Source organism: Mesoplodon bidens (assembly GCF_964165515.1).
Source record: "Mesoplodon bidens genome assembly, chromosome: 17".
NCBI lineage: Eukaryota > Metazoa > Chordata > Mammalia > Artiodactyla > Ziphiidae > Mesoplodon > Mesoplodon bidens.
Genome location: NC_138174.1, coordinates 16,339,315 through 16,357,495, shown reverse-complemented (window position 1 = coordinate 16,357,495; position 18,181 = coordinate 16,339,315). Strand labels below are relative to the sequence as shown.

At 44.7% G+C, this 18,181-nt stretch overlaps 1 protein-coding gene across 1 annotated transcript in view; it reads left to right on the top strand.

Annotated features, from left to right (window-relative positions):
* The window catches only part of SERPINE3 (serpin family E member 3), a gene marked incomplete at its 5' end in the record, with an annotated part of 41,995 nt that overhangs the window by 14,617 nt on the left and 9,197 nt on the right, over positions 1 to 18,181 (top strand). Inside the window, 4 exons of the mRNA XM_081214691.1 lie at positions 753 to 986; positions 3,001 to 3,204; positions 5,161 to 5,359; positions 12,342 to 12,442. Coding sequence (XP_081070817.1) covers positions 753 to 986; positions 3,001 to 3,204; positions 5,161 to 5,359; positions 12,342 to 12,442 — 738 coding nt within the window. The remainder of the gene's footprint in view (positions 1 to 752; positions 987 to 3,000; positions 3,205 to 5,160; positions 5,360 to 12,341; positions 12,443 to 18,181) is intronic.

Here is an 18,181-nt window from a genome sequence, read left to right as displayed (position 1 = left end):
CTGGGCCATGCCTAAGACGAAGGGGAGGCCAGGAGGACAAGGGAAGGGCTGTATTCCAGAGGCAGCCTGCCTGGGAAGGGGTCCTGACTGCTGGAAAAGCCCGGCCTGCACGTCTCAGGAGGATACTCAACTGTGTCGTGACTCAGCAGCAGGCGAGAGGCCTAGCTCCAGCTCCAGATGCCCAGGGCTGGGGGAAAGAGACCCGCAGTTGTGAACAATAGCATGAAAAAGAAATCTACTATTGATTATGGAGAGAAGGAAGCAATCTCCTGTGTACGTAGTGAATAACCAGAAGTCCAGCTGCCATCAGGAAGGTGGAAACCATCGACTCTCTCAAATACCTATTATTTCCTCAACATTCTTGCAGGTTCTCGCTGACATGAATAACGGGCTGTCTGCTGGGGCTCAGGGGGATGAGGGAATGTAGCACTGGGCTACATTTCTGACTCAAGGTGTTTAGGAAGCATAGTCTCTGGGAGGTTGGTAGTCTTTTTCTATTTGACTTAATCCCAGGCTGATTTCTTTCAAATCTAGCACAGTTTCTTCCCCCTCAACTTTTAATCTGTGTATCCAGGCTAATTCCTGAGCAACTTAGCTATGACTTTACCAATTTGACTGTCTATGGTGGATGAACCATGGGAAATAAGAGTGGAGCCTCTGGGGTCCCATTCCCATGCAACGTGCAAGCAGAGCTGGGGCTGACTCCTCTCTTACACTCACCATTTTGATTGATCTCAACATCTTTTTTGCAGACCCAAGGGTCAGAGAGTGGCTTCGAGCTGTTTATGCCGCACTACCCAGCACCAGCCCTGGCACCAAGCTGGAGCTGACCTGCACCCTCTACGTGCAAACAGGGATGCCACTCACCCCCTGCTTCGTGGAGCAGGTCTCCCGGTGGGCCAACAGCAGCCTGGAGGCAGCCAACCTCAGGGAGCCCAATGGCACCACCATCCTGGCCAACGGATGGGCCCCCAGGCAGACCACAGGTAAAGGAAAACCGTCCACCTTGATGAGGCTAAAGGCGGAGGGCTGAAGAGACAGGTCCCCCCCGTTACTCATCAGAAGCCAGGCGACAGGTACTCAGGCCGCCCTCAATTGCAGCAGAAGCTTCTGTTGGAAGACCTTACCCTTGAGTGAAGCAAAGCTCCCTTTGGGTCCCATTCTGCCCCTCCCCCACCCCAGAGACACAGGCACAAACGCAGGCACACCCAGAAGGGCGCTCTTCAGAGCCTCCCACCCCCAGCCGAGCCCTGCAGGCTTTGTTCCATGCAGTGCCCCAAGGTGTGTTCCCACTGAGCTCTGTTCTCATCGACAGCTAACTGCCTTCAGAGCAAGATGCAGTAGGAGCCCCAAAAGTGGTACCTTGGGAATTTAGCTTAAGGAAATACTTGTATGTAATAAGATGGTTAGCCCAGTATTATCAAAGAAAAAGACTGATACATAACCTACCTGTCCAGAAATTAGGGATGATTCAATGAACTATAGCACCTACATATCATGCAGCTGTAATCACCATCAAAGAGGATGAACATCATTAACACCTACTGAGTGCTCAGTTTATCCAGAACCCTTCTAAGTGCTCCGTGCCTATTAGCTCAGTTCCCCCTCACAGTAATACTAAGAGGTAAGTGCTATTATTGTCCCCATTTTACAAACAGAGAAACTGAGGCACAGAGAATCATGCCTCCTGCCCTGCACCCGCAGAGCCAGGATTCTAACCCAGGCAGTCTGGCTCCAGCATCCTTGATGATTACAAAGGTTACACAGAAATAGGAAGAACGTTGAAGACCCAGGGTTTAAAAGACAGAACAGGGGGCTTCCCTGGTGGCGCAGTGGTTGAGAGTCCGCCTGCCGATGCAGGGGACGTGGGTTCGTGCCCCGGTCCGGGAGGATCCCACATGCCGCAGAGCGGCTGGGCCCGTGAGCCATGGCCGCTGAGCCTGCGCATCCGGAGCCTGTGCTCCCCAGCGGGAGAGGCCACAGCAGTGAGAAGCCCACGTACTGCAAAAAAAAAAAAAAGACAGAACAGGGAATACGTACTTTACGAATTGAGAACAATATGTTTGCCGGCAGGAGTGCAGAGTTAAAATGCAGACGTTAAGATCTTTATTGATGAGGAGGTTTCCTCTCTTTCAGTTTTCTCCAACGTTTCACAATGTCTTTCAATTGACTTAAAAACGTTTAACTCCCTGTTGCAGCTGTTGTGCTGCTGGGAGACGCAAGGCCACGGTTTGCTGCTATCAACCCTGCGGGTAGGGGTCGGCGTGGCGCCGGGGGAATGGATGGTCCTCCAAGAAAGAGGGGTAGTTGGTGCCCCGAGACCGGGGCCAGGCTGCTTGGGTTCAAATCCAAGGTCTCTGTCTTGGGTAACTGGGCGGATGGTGACTTTGTAGCTCACAAGTATGAGACCTTAGACAACCTATCTGAGTCATGGTGCCCCATCTTTAAAACTGGGAATAACAATAGAACTGGCAGGGGGAGTTGGGGAGCGTTTGCTAAGCACTGAAAACAGAGCCTAGCGCAAAGTGTGTGTTTAGTAAATGAATAACGAGCTGGAGCAACGTGGCCGCTTGACGGGTGGCCAGCCCGCTCCGAAATTTCAAGCCCGTGCCCTGGACGTTGTTGTGTAAACAAAAGCTCTGTCAGGCATAAGGCCCAGCAGCATTTGGGGCCATGGGGGTGGGGGGTAGAGGTGACACTGTGCAGCGTCTCCCATCACAACGCCCAGTCCCTCCCAGGGGGCTGTCTGAGCTGCGCAGGCCTTGCGCTTCCTGGGAAACGGTCCCAGCTGGAACACAGCTGGAACAAGCCAGAGCATCCCAAGCTGTTCGGGAAAAAATTAAAGCATGGTCTCCAACCACAGCTCATTACAAACACTACAGTTCCACAACTAAGTACTAAAAAGCAAGCTACAAACCCAATTTCGGGGATGCCTCAGCACCCGGGAGGGTGTGCACGCAGGCGTCAGCATCACAGTGGCGCTCCGCTCTCTGCCTGCAGGTGAGCGTCCCGGGGGCTCCACCTGGGAGCAAGGCGGCAGCGGCATGGAGTCCGCACAGCTGGTGCTGGTGAGCACCGTGTCCTTCCAGAGTGCCTGGCGGCACCGATTCTCCTTCTCGGACACTCAGCTCCTGCCTTTCACCTGTGCCCAGGACGTCGTCCTCCAGGTCCCCATGATGTACCAAACGGCCGAGGTCAACTATGGTGAGCCGCGAGAGCCCGGGAGGGAGCCGTGAGGGCAGGAGGGGAGGCCAGAGCTTCGCTCTGAAAGGATGGGGCTGAGCATCACTGCGATACCCTCGGCTGTGCGGGGCCCATGGAGGAAGGACAGACCAGGGAGCAGGAGATTGTCAGGATAGTGAGGGAGCAGACGGGGAAGAGAAACCAGAGTTCATGCCTGGCCTTCCCTTCTGCGCTGAGTGAAGGGGGGAGTTAGTGTGAAACCAAGAATGTTTGGGCAAACCCCTTCCCCTGGCAGTCACTCCCGTAAAATGAACACCGGCCTCAGTGTTCGGTGCTGAGAAAGGATGGAAGGTTGAGAGTCCAGTCTAGAAGGTTCTCGAGAGCATGTCCACCCGAAAGTGCCACTGGCCTGAAATACCAGGGTTCTCTGCCTGCCCACCCTGCCCACTGTCCCTCACTCCCCTCGCGGTGGAGGTACGCCAGGCTGCCCCCCATCCCAGCAGACTAGTGAGTGCTGTGGATGCTCCGGTGGGGCCCCAACGAGGCCAGGGAGGGAGGGACCCCGCTGCCCATCCCCCGCTGCCCTGCCCCCTACACACCTCCTCTCCCCGGCACCCCGCCAAACCCTGGTTTGCAGGCTCAGCTCCCTCCGGCTTGCGGGACTAATTATGTTGTTATTCACTAATTAAGCCAGTGAGACTTGAATCAGTGTTTTAGGAACTTTGGTGTTTAGAAAACTTGTTATCATCCTGGTTTGATTCCATACAGGACCCTTGTGAGTTCTCAGTGAATTTATTCATTAGCTTATTCAACCAATACTTATTCATTGAGGTCAAGTAAGATGGGAATGAAAGAACGTCTATTGAATAAGTAAAATGTACCTTCACAGCGGATTGTAGTTCTTGCTCCTAACATTTTCCCGTCGCTGCTGTGACCCAGGCTGCTTGATCTGTCCGCTGGGTGGTGGCTGGCAGGCAGGCTCTGAGAGGCTCTTACTCTCCCCAGCGTACAGTGCACAGTGGCTGGCACATAATGGAGGCTGAGCAAATATTTATTGAACAGATACCATAAGGAGTATGAACCATGCCCCTGTCTTTCCCCACTGACCCTAAGATTTTGCCTTAGTGACCCGCCAACTCAGCTGTCCCTTGACATTAAGGCCCAGGCCCCCCGGTCCTCCCAGGGAAGGGATCAGGCCTGGAGCTCCACCCAAGACCGGGGCTGCCACAGACCGCCAGGTCTCCCCAGCCCAGCTGGATGCTGCATGTTACTTGCCCATCTTGCCCTGTCACGGAGGCTGGCCACTGCCTCTGCATTCACCAGCATCCCTCGCCGGGTCTTCTGATCTCTGGCCATCTGGGTCTGCTGCCACCTGCCGCCGTCCCATCACACGCTTCTGAAATCAGGCTCTGCCCAGTGGCCTGGACTTGTCCTCAGCCAGCCATTGCCATAGCCCACAAGCTCCCAGCTGTCCGTCCTGAGACCCACAGGGTACAAATTACATCAGGTCAAATCCAGCCCGGACTCCTGTTTCGTTAGGCCTGTACAGTGCTTTCGAAATTGAGAAATTTCCCGTGACATCTGGGTTTAGAGCTTTTGTCGAAAGACAGGAAAATCTGGCCCAAAGAGCCTGGGTCCTGACATGGCAACAACAAGCCAGGACTGGACTGGCTGCCCCTTTAAGACAGGCTCTCCCGTGTGCCATCATCCCCGCCCTGCCCAGCCGCTGCCGGCCCTGCGGCTCCGAGCCCCATGAGAATATCTTAGAGATGTTCTAGGTCTTAGGAGTAGAAAAGATGGCCACAGCTACCCACAGTCTTCGGCCTCAAACTGTTCCCTGAGGCAGAGGTGGACACCGTGTTTGTTAATAAAATGCATTGTTTCCAGTTCTGTGAGCTGGCCCTTCCCAGGGTCTGGCACTGTTAGGTTCCCTGGGCTCCTGGGACAGAACTAACCCCCCATCCGCTGAATCCCCAGGCCAGTTCCAGGACCCTGCGGGCCATCGGGTAGGGGTGCTCGAGCTGCCATACCTGGGAAATGCGGCCAGTCTCCTCCTGTTGCTGCCAAGAGACAGAGACACCCCACTGAGCCACATTGAGCCTCACCTCACAGCCAGCATCCTCCACATCTGGACCTCCAGCCTGAAGAGAGCCAGGATGGACGTGTTCCTGCCCAGGTGAGCAGCTGCGTTGTCCTGACGGGGGGCTCTGCAGCCTGCTCCAGTCAGCCAGACCTGGAGCCCAGGCGGCCTGACTTGAGGGTCTGTACAGTTACCTTGGAGGAATGTGCCCTAAATCTTATCACATCCTAAGAGTGTACAAACATCATTATCAAAACCAAAGAGGCAAGATCGCTTATGCAGTTGAGCAAATACAGATATAATTCTGATCCAAAGGCAAATTAAAGCATACAAATTCAAGACTTTAAGTCTTTGTGCTGAAAGTTTTATTCTTTCTAAATAAAGGTGAGCCTTTCTTTAAGAAAACCCAATGGGTACCAATACAAAACCCCAATAGGTCAAAAAGTTAAACGATGGTGCTGGATTTTGCTTCTGCAAAACAAAACCTATTTGCAAACCTCATTACTTTACAAAGGATTCCTCAACAAACATCTTTAAATGATAAGCTTCTCCAGTACATTTGAAATCAGGGTAAATGCATAGTTAATTTGTACACCAGCATTAAGCAAGAAAATTATCCAAGGGCTCATTTGCAGCATGTGGATTCTTCGTGTGCCTTCGCACTGGCCGCCTTGGGCTCCTCCACTGACCAGGCTGTCAGCAGCGCTGAGCCAGAGGCCTTGGCAGTGGTCCCTCGAGGAGTTAAACATAAGTCCAGGCACTGGAACAAAAACACATAGAGACCCAGTGAGTGAAGGGCCAAGGTCTAAAGTGGGATCCGGTATAGCGAGGGCAGAAGGTGAACTAAACTCGAAGACAAAGCCTATCTCTCCAAGCGAAATATTTAGACCCCAAATCAAAGTCCAAAGACTGGCTACTTCAACGGATCTCTCTGGCATGGAGCAGAAGCAGCCCTGATCTTTCTGTTACGTTTGAGAGAAGCTCAGCAAAGGAAGAAGAGGGTTCAAGGCTAAAAGTGGAGAGAAAATGCAGCCAGGTGCAGGAATTTGCTACAGTCTTTTTGAGCATATGAGGCAGATGGCTGGCCTTGTCCTGGAGCAGCTGATATAAGGAAGAGGCCTCAGGGAGGTGCCTAGCTCCATTGCGAACTCTTCACTGGTGCTGAATCTGCCTTTAGAACTTGCAAACCCTTGAGTAATGATCCTAAAAAACTTTGGAGGACAGAGAAGGGACAGGAAGGCAGAGGTCATGGTAACCCAAGTATTGCTTCACACTTGACCTCATCCAGATTAAAAAAAAAAAAAAAATTAAGCTCCCTAAGACTGCCTGCTGTCTGAGCAGGATAGAAGATTTTAGGGAAATAAAACTCCCCTTCCCTTTTAGGGCTATTTCACAAGCAAAACTAACCAAGTTTTAAAAAACTAGCTTTAAGCCCTTTAGGGAATAAAGAAAGAAGTAAAAACTATTTTAGGTCTAGATTTGGGTACAAAACTTTGGACCATGGTAGACGCAAGTCAGCTTTTGGGCAAGAATTTTCCTCTAGTTCCACAAATCATTGATTCATCACTTAGTATGACCTGCTCTAAAGTCAGCCTGCAAGAGCAAAAACTTGGGCACTCTGTGGGTAGCCAGGCAAAAATTGTACGGCAATGACGTGTGCCTTCTGGTTAAACATCACCAAGCAGGGCATCAGTAGGTTCTGGATGAATTATGATATCTACCTTCCAAAGTAAACTTTTATTTATAAAGAAATAAAATAGAACATATAAGGACTGTCAGTCTTCATTAGGAACATTATCATACCAAAAGAATAATCAAGAAAACCCACAAGAAAGACTAATTATGTCACATATATATTTGTTTAATGAGTAAAACACTTAGTTTTTAGGTCAACAAAGTGGGAAGCCAGGTTTCCTAACAATGAGCATTTTTTTCTTATATTAGACATGATATGTGCATTTTCTTAAACCCACCAGATCTCACATATCCCAGATGAGTTTGCCCTTCCTTCAAGGAGCTGCTGATCATCATCATGTGTAGCTTTTCTGAGGGTGTTTCCTTTCTTTCTTTTTAAATTGAGAGATAATTCACATACCATAAAACCCATTCTTTTAAACAAATTTACAATTAAAGTGTACAATGCAGAGGTTTTTAGTATATTTGCAAAGTTGCGCAACAACCACCACTATCTAATTCCAGAACATCGTCATCACCTCAAAAAGAGACTCCACACCCTTTAGCAGTCACTCGCATCCCCCTCGCCCCAGCCCTAGGCAATCTACTTTCTCTCTCTGTGGATTTGTCTTTTCTGGACATTTCACATAAATGAAATTTTGCAATACATGGCCTTTTGTATCTGGCTTCTTTCACTTGGCATAATGTCTTCAAGGTTCATTCTTGTTGTAGCCTGTGTCAGTACTTCATTCTATTTTATGGCCAAGTAATATTTCATTGTGTGGATATACTACAGTTTATTTATTCATTCATCCATGTATAGACACTTAGGTGCCAAGACACTTTTTGGCTTGTTTCTGTTTTTTGGCTGCTACAAACATTTGTGCACATTTTTGTGGCTATATATTTTCAATTATTTTGGGTATATACCCTAGGAATGGAATGACCGGGTCATGTGTTAACTCTACACTTTACATTTTGAGGAACTACTAGACAGTTTTCTAAGTGGCTGCACCATTTTACACTCCCACTAGCAATGTATGAGGGTTCCAGTTTCTCCATATTCTTGTCAACACTTGCTATTGTCCTTTTTTTCCCTAAGACCCTCTTCATGTTTAATGGGTACAGAGTTTCAGTTTGCGATGATGAGAAAGTTCTGGAGCAGATACTGGTGATGATTGGACAACAATGTGAATGTACTTAACACCACTGAATTATACACTTAACATTGTTAAAATGGTAAATTTTATATAATGTATATTTTACCATAATTTTTTTAAAGGCCCCTCTTTATGGAGGCAAGGGTGATAGGGAAAGGGAAAAGACTGCCTTCCCAAATTGTGGATTAAAAAGTAGGGATGTTATAAAGCTTGCACTCAGGAACTGTGTTGTTATTCTTAGTTATATTAGTCAGGATGCGTTCACCTCCTCTGCCCTTCAGCAATGCCCTCCAGCAATGCCCTCCTCTGTGCTTTGGCCTCCTCCTCAGGCTGGGGGCAAGTCACTGCAGCCTGGGTGACCTCACAACTGTGTGTGACAACAGCTGTAGGGGGAAGCCCCTGTCTTTTTGATTAGAGCCATAATGGCACGTGAAGTGGTCTCTCAGTCTGACTTTCATTTATATTTCCCTAAAGACTACTAATGTCAACAATCTTTTCATGTGCTTGTTGGCCATTTATATATCTTTTTTGGAGAAATATCTGTTTGAATTCTTTGTTCATTTTTAAATTGGTTATGTGTCTTTTTATTGTTGAGTTACAATAGTTCTTTCTATATTCTAGATACTAGCTCCTTATCGGATACATGATTTGTAAATATTTTCTCCCATTTTGTGGGTTGTTGTCTTTTCACTTTCATAATGGTGTCCTTTGAAGACAAATGTTTTTATTTTGATGAAGTTTAATCTATTTTTGTTGTTGTTTCTTGTGGGTTTTTTTGGTGTCATACCTAAGAAACCATTGCTTAACCAAGGTCACATAGATCTATGTCTATGTTTTCTCTAAGAGTTTTCTAGTTTTCACTCTTATATTTAGGTCTTTGATCCATTTTGAATTAATTTTGGGTATGGGATGAAGTAGAGGTCCAACATCATCCTTTGCATGTGGCTCTCCAGTTGTTTCAGAGCCATTTATCGAAAAGCCTATTATTTCTTCCCGTTGAATTTTCTTGGCGCCCTTGTCAAAATCAATTGACCATAAGTGTATAGGTTTATTTCTAGACTTTCAATTTTATTCCATAGGCACAAATATCTATACTTTTGCCAGTACCACACACACTCTTGACTGATTACTATAGCTTTTTAATATGTTTAGAAATCAGCAAGTGTGAGTCCTTCAACTTTGTTTTTCTTTTTTAAGATTGTTTTGGCTATTCTGGGTCCCATGCGTTTCCATATGAATTTTAGGATCAGCTTATCAGTTTCTGCCAAATAAACAGCTAGAATTTGGTAAGGATTTTGTTGAATCTATAGATTAATTTGGGGAATAATTTCTTTATAACAACATTAGGAGTTTCAACCCATGAACACAAGATATGTTTCATTTTATTTAGATTTTCTTTAGTTTTTTCCAAAAATGTTTTGTAGTTTTCAGTTACAAGTCTTGCACTTCTTTCATTAAATTTATTTCTAAGTATTTTATTCCTTTTTGATGCTATTGTAAATGGGATTTCATTTTCAGACTGTTCATTGCTAGTATAAAGAAACACAGTTGATTTTTGTATCTTGATCTTGTATCCTGCCACTTTGATGAACTCACCTATTAGTTCTAATAGTTTTTTTTTTTAATTAATTAATTTATTTATGGCTGTGTTGGGTCTTTGTTTCTGTGCGAGGGCTTTCTCTAGTTGTGGCAAGGGGGGGCCACTCTTCATCGCGGTGCGCAGGCCTCTCACTATCGCGGCCTCTCTTGTTGCGGAGCACAGGCTCCAGACGCGCAGGCTCAGTAATTGTGGCTCACGGGCCTAGTTGCTCCGCGGCATGTGGGATCTTCCCAGACCAGGGCTCGAACCCGTGTCCCCTGCATTGGCAGGCAGATTCTCAACCACTGCACCACCAGGGAAGCCCTAGTTCTAATAGTTTTGTGTGTGTGTGTGTGTGTGTGTGTGTGTGTGTGTGTATTCCTTAGGATTTTCTATATACAAGACCAAGTCATCTGTGAATAGATATACGTTTACTTCTTTCTTCTGATTCTGGATGCATTTGCTTTCTTTTTCTTGCACAATCACCATGCACACCCTTCAGTACAATGTTAAATAGAAGTGGTGAACATCCTTATCTTGTTGCTGATCTGGGGGAAAGCATTCAGTCTTTCACCGTTAAGGATGATGCTAGCTGTGGGAGTTTTATAAATGCCCATTTTGAGGTTGAAGACGTTCCCTTCTATCCCAAGTTTGTTGAGTGGTTTTTGATTTTATGAAAGAATTCTAGATTTTGTCAAATGCTTTTTCTGCATCTCTTGAAATGATCACGTGGCCCTTGTCCATTATTTCATTAATATGGTGTTTTACCTTGATTGATTTTCATATGTTAAACCCACCTTGCATTTCTGGGATAAATCCCACTTGCTCATGGGGGATTTATATGTCGCTGGATTCAATTTGCTAGTATTTTGTTGAGGATTTTTACGTCTATATTCATAAAGGACACTGGTCTGTCGTTTTCTTGTGATATCCTTGTCTGATTTTGGTAAAGGGTATTTTTTTTTAACTCAAGATATTTTTGTAGCATTTCTTCTGGACTGGCCTTCGTAGCCATACAAAAAACAAATCACTGCCATCTTTCAGAGTCATACCTCACTTTTACTATTGTCTTTAGTTACTAAAAGTGATATTACCCAGTTTTATCACCTACCATAACCACCATACTTGGCTTCAAATGTGCCTTAGCTCTTTCTCAATATCACTGCAAAACAATAAAACCACAGTGGTAACAATGAAGTGCATGAGCTGCACTGGGCATTGTTCTGAAGACTTTACAAGGACTGTTTCATTTAATCTTCACAAAGCTAAGAACTAAGCACTAGTATTAAGCTCATTTCACAAGCAAGGAAACTGAGGCAAAGAGAGGCAAAGTAACTTGCCCTGGGTCCCTCAGGTAGTAAGAGGCTGAGCCAGCTTTCAGACGCCGGCACTGGATTCCCAAGTTCATGTTCTTAACCACTGTGTTTCAGCATTGAGAGTTCTCAAAAGAATGCAGTTTAAGGAAGAAAATTTCAGAAAAGGTGATCCAAATTTTTTTGAGAAATATCAGCATACTTAGAGAAAGCTTGCGCCTTTTTTTTGAAACTACTGAACAGATTCAAAACACACATATATGTGAAAATCTGATTCCTTTGTTTAAAATATTGGTTACATTGTCTTGTATGGCAGTGAAGAACTTTGATATTGTGCAGTATTTTTATTCTTCTACAAGTTCTGCATGGTTTATAGAAACGACCATCTAAATTCCATTTTGAACTTTTTTATTCTCAAAGAAAAATAATGTCAGCCGTAGTTTTAAAGGCTCCTTCAGCGTTGAAGTTTTAAATGCCTTGCCCTTGAAGAAACATGAGGAAGTTGGCATGCTGATTCTTCCCGCTCTCGGGACTTGCTAGGAAAACCAAAGACCCACGCTGCACACAGCAAACATGAAAATATGTTGTATCAAAGATAAACACATTAAATGAGACACTCTATCAATTGGCAGTTAATCAACAACTTCTTTTCTGCACCTACTGTGTGTGAGAAGCCACCCGGGATGTGAGGTAGTGAAGTGTAGACGCCAAGAGCACAGGCTCTGTGCTCAGCCTCATCTGAGTTGAGCTCCACCACGTACTCAGGACGTCCTCTTGGGCAAGCTTCTTAAACTCTTTAAGCCTCAGTTTTCTCATCTGTAAAATGAGGATAATAATAACATAGTCACGTGAAGATGAAATGAGAGAATGCACATAAAGTACTTGCTGTAGTGCCTAGAACATGGTAAGCACTCATTAAATATTATTATGAGGAACTAAAAACTGACCAGCCTCTCTTCTCAAATAGTTTACAGTATCATAAATAACAGTAACAGGAAGCAGAATGTTCTATACATCAGAAGAGTAGAACAAAGTATTTAAAGGGGCCTTAAGAACTGACCATTACAAAACAGCTGGGGAAGAGGAGGGGTAACAATTGAACTGAGCTTAGAGGAAAGGTCTCAAGGGAGACCTGGAAAAAACAACAGAAGCAAAGGTCCAGAGTTGGGAGAGAGTGCTGTGTGGTCAGATTAGTCAGGGGGTCTGGGAAGGAGCAATGACAGATGAAGCTGGAAATGAGCCTGGAGATCCCTGACTTTCAAGTGAGGGGGTTTGGTTGTCATGTGATGTGTATGAAAGTCCACTGAGTGAGAATTTTAAGTGAAAGTTGATGGTTTGTTTTTGTTTTTTAGGTTTAGGATCCAAAATCATTTCAACTTGAAAAACATTTTATATTCCTGGGGAGTTACCGATCTCTTCGACCCACTCAAAGCTAACTTGAAAGGAATTTCAGGTAATACCAGTTCTTCTTCCAAGCTTATTAGCATTGTGTTTGGGGCAGTTTTTAATCAGTAATCATGCACTGATGAAGGGATTCTCATCTACAGAGCCTTCAGAGGTAAACAGCCAGAGTTAACATCATTTAAAAGAATTTAAAAACTGCTTTGCTTTATATAAGAATTTATTGCTTCAGATAACAGATTTCGGTTGGACTTTGTTGAGGAGGGGGTGGTTCTTGAGACCACCTTGAAGCACCGTTTTCGGATGCCACCTTCAGAGTAAAGTCAGTGACCACAGGACACAATACAACTCCCCTCCTCTGCCCGGCATGACTAGGAGATGCCAGAGACATTGGTGCAACAGAGCCCTTCGTTCTGACCTCCTGCCGTCCTGATGGCCTCACGGTCACTCTGTCTCTACCTCCCCTCCCCCCCCCCACTTCCTGTACCTCTCAGTCCTCTTCTAATGAGCTAACCTCAGAACTTACCCTCATCCATCCAACTTCCTTTCTTCAAATTACTCATCCATCTACAACCTTGCCTTAAAATGTCCTCCCTCCCAGAGTCTATATTCAATTTCTTGGCTTGCAGTAGACAAGCTACTCCTAATCAATAGGATCTGTATTCATGTATGGTCTGACAGACTTACATCTAATGTTAAAAGAGAGTGGAATGCCAGAACCTTATCTTCCAGAATCCTCTCAGGAGACCACTGGCTAAACTATTGCCAACTCCAAAGGCTCAGGTTCATTTCTGCTCTGGATGGTAAATTATCTATACGAAGATGACACTGGAGCAGGCATAGCCATTGGCCTTGATGTTTTCCTTGCCTGATGAGCTTGTGAAATCTCTGTTTTGAATGCTAGAACCTCATAGCACAGATAAGTTTTCTAAAGGCTTGCTCAGATTTCTTTAAGCAATCACAGAAAAACATGGGAGTTTGGTCCACAAGAGAAGTCTCAGCTTGGGCATTAGATGTGACCAGTTAGACTACATGGCACATTAAATAAAACACAGGAGGAAGGATCTATTCTAGATTGTTTATAATCCACCAGCTCTGAACTCATTGCCAAAACAAGCAAAGAGATAAGCAAGGTGATACTCCAGTTTGGGCACAGTGCCCCAACAATGCCTGGCACACAGTGGATATCCAGTAAATACTGTTGACTTCGTTGAATGACTCTACCAGAAATTTTGCCTGGTGACACAGACATAATCTAGCACTGCCAGGAAAAGAGGAAGATTAGAGCAAAAGGATGAGAAGCAAGGAAGGAGCCAGGGATGAAGAACTTGAGTGCACTCTGTCTTTAATAACCTGCAGAATCCAATCACAGTATCTTTTTGTGGCTCTGGAGCTCAACTGTGGCATTCCTGTTTTGATCATCCTAGTTCAAAACTTTGGGGCCGTTCTGACCTTTTCTTCCACAACACTACGTTCAAGTAATCACTGTGACTCACTGCTCCTTCCTGGTTCTCAAACCTCTCTGCCTTTATGTCTTAGAAGTGCATCCTAAAATGCAGTCAGTTCTGTGTCCTCAAACAGGACTGAGCGCAACCCACATCGTGCAGTTCCCTTATTGGTAAAGACTTCTGAGGCCCATGGCTCCTTTGATAAGATCTAACAAGCAGCTTAGCTTTAAAAAGAACCTTTTAAAATACCTAACCTCTTGTTTTATAATGCAATTAAAGCCTACTTATATTTGCTCCAATCAACAGAAACATAGGCTCATGGATCTGGCTTGTTAAATAATTGTCAAGCAGTTACCATGCACCAAGTGGGAAGCTTGCATGCATATTTCCTACAGATAAAACACATCCACCTTACAATCTTCTCCCATAAAGTTTTGTTCCTCTAATGCAGGGGTCACCAAATGATGGCCCACCACCTCTTTTTATAAATAAAGTTTTATTGAAACACAGCCACTCCCATTCATTTACAAATCATCCGTGGTTGCTTTCCTGCTATGACGGCAGAATTGAGATGTTGCAACAGATGCCACATGCTCTGCAATGGCTAAAATATTTAATATCTGGCCTTTTACAGATAGACTTGGCCAACTAAAATATTGCTTTCCAATGCTGTTATTTAAACATAATCAAAAGACGAGTCACTTCTGTGCCCGAGTAAGCTGTTGACTTAATTCTGGAGACATGGCCACTGAATCTCTCTAACAAATCGTCGTATCATGCCTGAATGGGGTATCCACCACCCACCTCACATCTTACTTATGGAAATGAAATTCTTTATCATATAGCAAAGCATCAGCAGAGAGCCTGTCAGAGAGTAAATGATCAGAAAATCTTGGCCTCCCATCTTACACTTAACAAAGGGTTGCAAACAGTTTTGTGCTATTGATGGAAACTAAACAACCACGGGGAACATTTGGCTTTTTCTTTCCATTTGGTTCCAAAGCCCAGAATCATTTTACTCAAGTTCCCCTGCTCCATTTAAAAGTCACTCATCTCTCCTTTCATGGCATCAGATCCTTTTTTGGCTGCATGAAGAACTTGCTTGATATCATTTCAAGGCCCAGCTGAGACCAGGGTATAATTTTCCTCCCCAGACAACCTTGACACTATATGTTATGAAGCTTTTAAGAATAATTCCAGTTTCACTTACACTAAAGACATCAGCTAGAGATACCCTTTTTGAGCAATCCCACTTCCTATAGGATCAGCAGGCTTTGATACCAACCCATGCTTCCTAATCCAAGAAATACTCCTCGTGCACCAACTTGAAACTTTGAAGAAACTGTCTTATTCTTGATTTTTTTAAGTGAATAGTTTTCAATCTCTGCTCATGAAGAAGTACAAGTTCCCTGTTACTATGATGTGAATGAGGAAACCACCCACAGTTGTTTGGTTGTGTACTGAAGTTAACTTATGCCATACCAGATGACTGGGCAGAGCTGCAGTAGGTCATCAAGATGGCAACACAGGTCATTCCCGACTTCAGTCCCTTTCTCAAGAAGACCAACTAGCAACTATCCATAGACAAGTCACCATTGTGGAAATACCCCTACCAGGGGTTGAGGCTGAGCACACCTCTGAAACACAGAGACTGAGAAGGACCACATTAGAAAGGTAAGAGGAGTGGCTACACTCAGACCACATCACCCCTCCTCCAGGCTGACATAGCACTAGGTCTATGGTTTCTCCAGTGGGAAAAGAGAGCCCAAGGTAGACATTCAATGTTGCAGGACACATCCTGGTAGGCCCTCTCAGGTCTCTGATCTCAGGGAATCAAATAAGAGATGGAGAAGACGGGCAAAGCTTACAGCAATCGGCACTCAAACCTTAATAGACCATATTGCAGTGGCACCTGAGTAAAGACCCCAGCCAGCAGCAGTGCCCATCTGCAGAGCCAAGCCAGTGGCCCCATCTGGCCAGAGGGCTCAGTTGGCAGTTCTGTGATTTGGGTCTCCAGTCAAAGGGCCATACTCCCAACCCACCCAGGCAGGAAAGCAAATTCACAGCCCAACCCAACTGCCAAGCATAGTCTCAAGTCCTGCTCATCCAGGAAGCCTGGCCAGAGAACCCAGATAGCCAGGAAGCCTATCCTACAGCCCTGCTTGGGCAAAGAGCCAAGCCAGATGGCCTGCCCAACTGTTGAGCATAGCTCCTGACACCATACAACCAGGGAGCCTGATTGGTGACTCTGGACGGCCTTGGAGCCCAACCCATGGTACCACCAAGCCAGATCCCGGCCTGTCACCGCACCTGGCACAGAGCCCAGCCAACAGCACCACCCAGTTGGAAAATACAGCCTGAGACCCCGCCTGACCAGGAATGATTGCAGAGCCCAGCCCATAAGTGCCCAATCATGGTATCCAATCAGTGCACCATCCTGCCAGGGAACACAGCCTGCAACCTCACCCAACCAGAGGTGATTACAGAGCTAGTGGCCCAACCCAACCATAAAACATAGCCAGAAGCACCACCTGAACAGGGAGCCCCCGCAGTGGCCCCACTTGAACGCACAGTCCAGCCAGCAGACCCACCCACCCAAGTAACCCAGCCAGCACAACCCCTGCAACCTCAGAGCATATGCAGTAGCCTTGCTCAAACAGAGACCCTGATAGAGAGCCTTACTTGCCCATGACTGCTACCAGCTGACTGGTGAAGGTCTTTCCCCGCCAAAGCAAACCTGTGAAGTCTGGAAGAGGAGACTGCTTACTTAAATACATAGATATTAATGCAAGGAATGAAGGATCATGGAGAATCAGAAAAACATGATACCACCAAAAGAAACAAATAAAGCTCCAATAACTACCCTAAAAAAAATGGAGATCTGTTAACTGTCTAACAAAGAACTCTGAGTAATCCTCTTAAAGAAGTTCAGTAAACTACAAGAATGCACAAACAAAATTAGGAAAACAGTGCACAAATAAGTAACAAGTTCAACAAAGAAATAGAAACAATCAAAAAAACAAAACAAAACAGAAATCCTAAAGCGTAAGAATATAATGACTGCACTGAAGATTAAGAGAGCTTCAACAGCAGACTTGACCAAGCAGAGGAAAAAAGAATTGGTGAACTAGAAGGTAAGTCATTTGAAATGATCTAGTCAGAGGAGCAAAAAGAAAAAAAGAGTGAAGAAAGTCTATGGGAGCTGGGACATCCATCAAAAGAAACAATATATACATTATTGGAATCCCAGGAGGAGAAGAGAAAGAGAAAGGGATATAAAGTCTATTTAAAGCAATATTGGCTGAAAACTTCCCAAACTTGGAACAATAAATAAATGGGCATCCAGATTCATGAGGGCCCAATGACCCCAAATAGGTTGAGGATGAAAAGGGCTACACTAAAACACATTATAATTAAATTGCCAAAAGTCAAAGACAAAGAATTTTGAAAGCAGCGAGAGAGAAGAAACAAGTTACATACAAGGGAACCCCCATGAGACAATCAGTGGGCTTCTCAACAGAAACTTTGCAGGCCAGGAGAGAGTGGGATGACACATTCAAAATATTGAAAGAAAGAACTGTTAACCAAGAATACTATACTGGCAAAGCTGTCCTTCACATATGGAGAGACAAAGACTTTCCCAAGCAAACAAAAGCTGAGGGAATTCATCACCAATAGACCTGCCTTACAAGATATGCTAAAGGACATTCTTCCAGTTAAAATAAAATAATGCCAATTAACATCGTAAAAATGTATGAATGTGTAAAAATCACTGGTAATAGTAACTATATCATCAAAATCAGATTCTCTAATATTATAATGGTGGTATATAATTAGTTAGAACTAATCAATAAATTCAGTAAAGTTGTAGCATACAAAGTCAACATACAAATATGAGTTGTGTTTTTTATACACTAACAATGAACTATCTGAAAAAGACATAAAATAATCCCATTTACAATTGCATCAAAAACAGTAAAGTATGTAGGAATAAATTTAACCAAGGGGATGAAAAATCTCTACACTGAAAACTACAACACATTGATGAAAGAAATTGAAGAAGATACAAATAAATGAAAAGACATCTTGTGTTCATGGATTAGAAGAATTAATGTTGTTAAAATGTCTATACTACCCAGACCAATCCTCAGATTCAATGCAATCCCTATCAAAATTCCAGTGTTTTTCACAGAAACAGAAAAAAACAATCCTAAAATTTGTATGGAACCACAAAAGACCCAGAATAGCCAAAGTAATCCTGAGAAAGAACAAAGATGAAGGTGTCACACGTCCTGATTTCAAACTATATTACAAAGCTATAATAATTGAAACAGTACGGTACT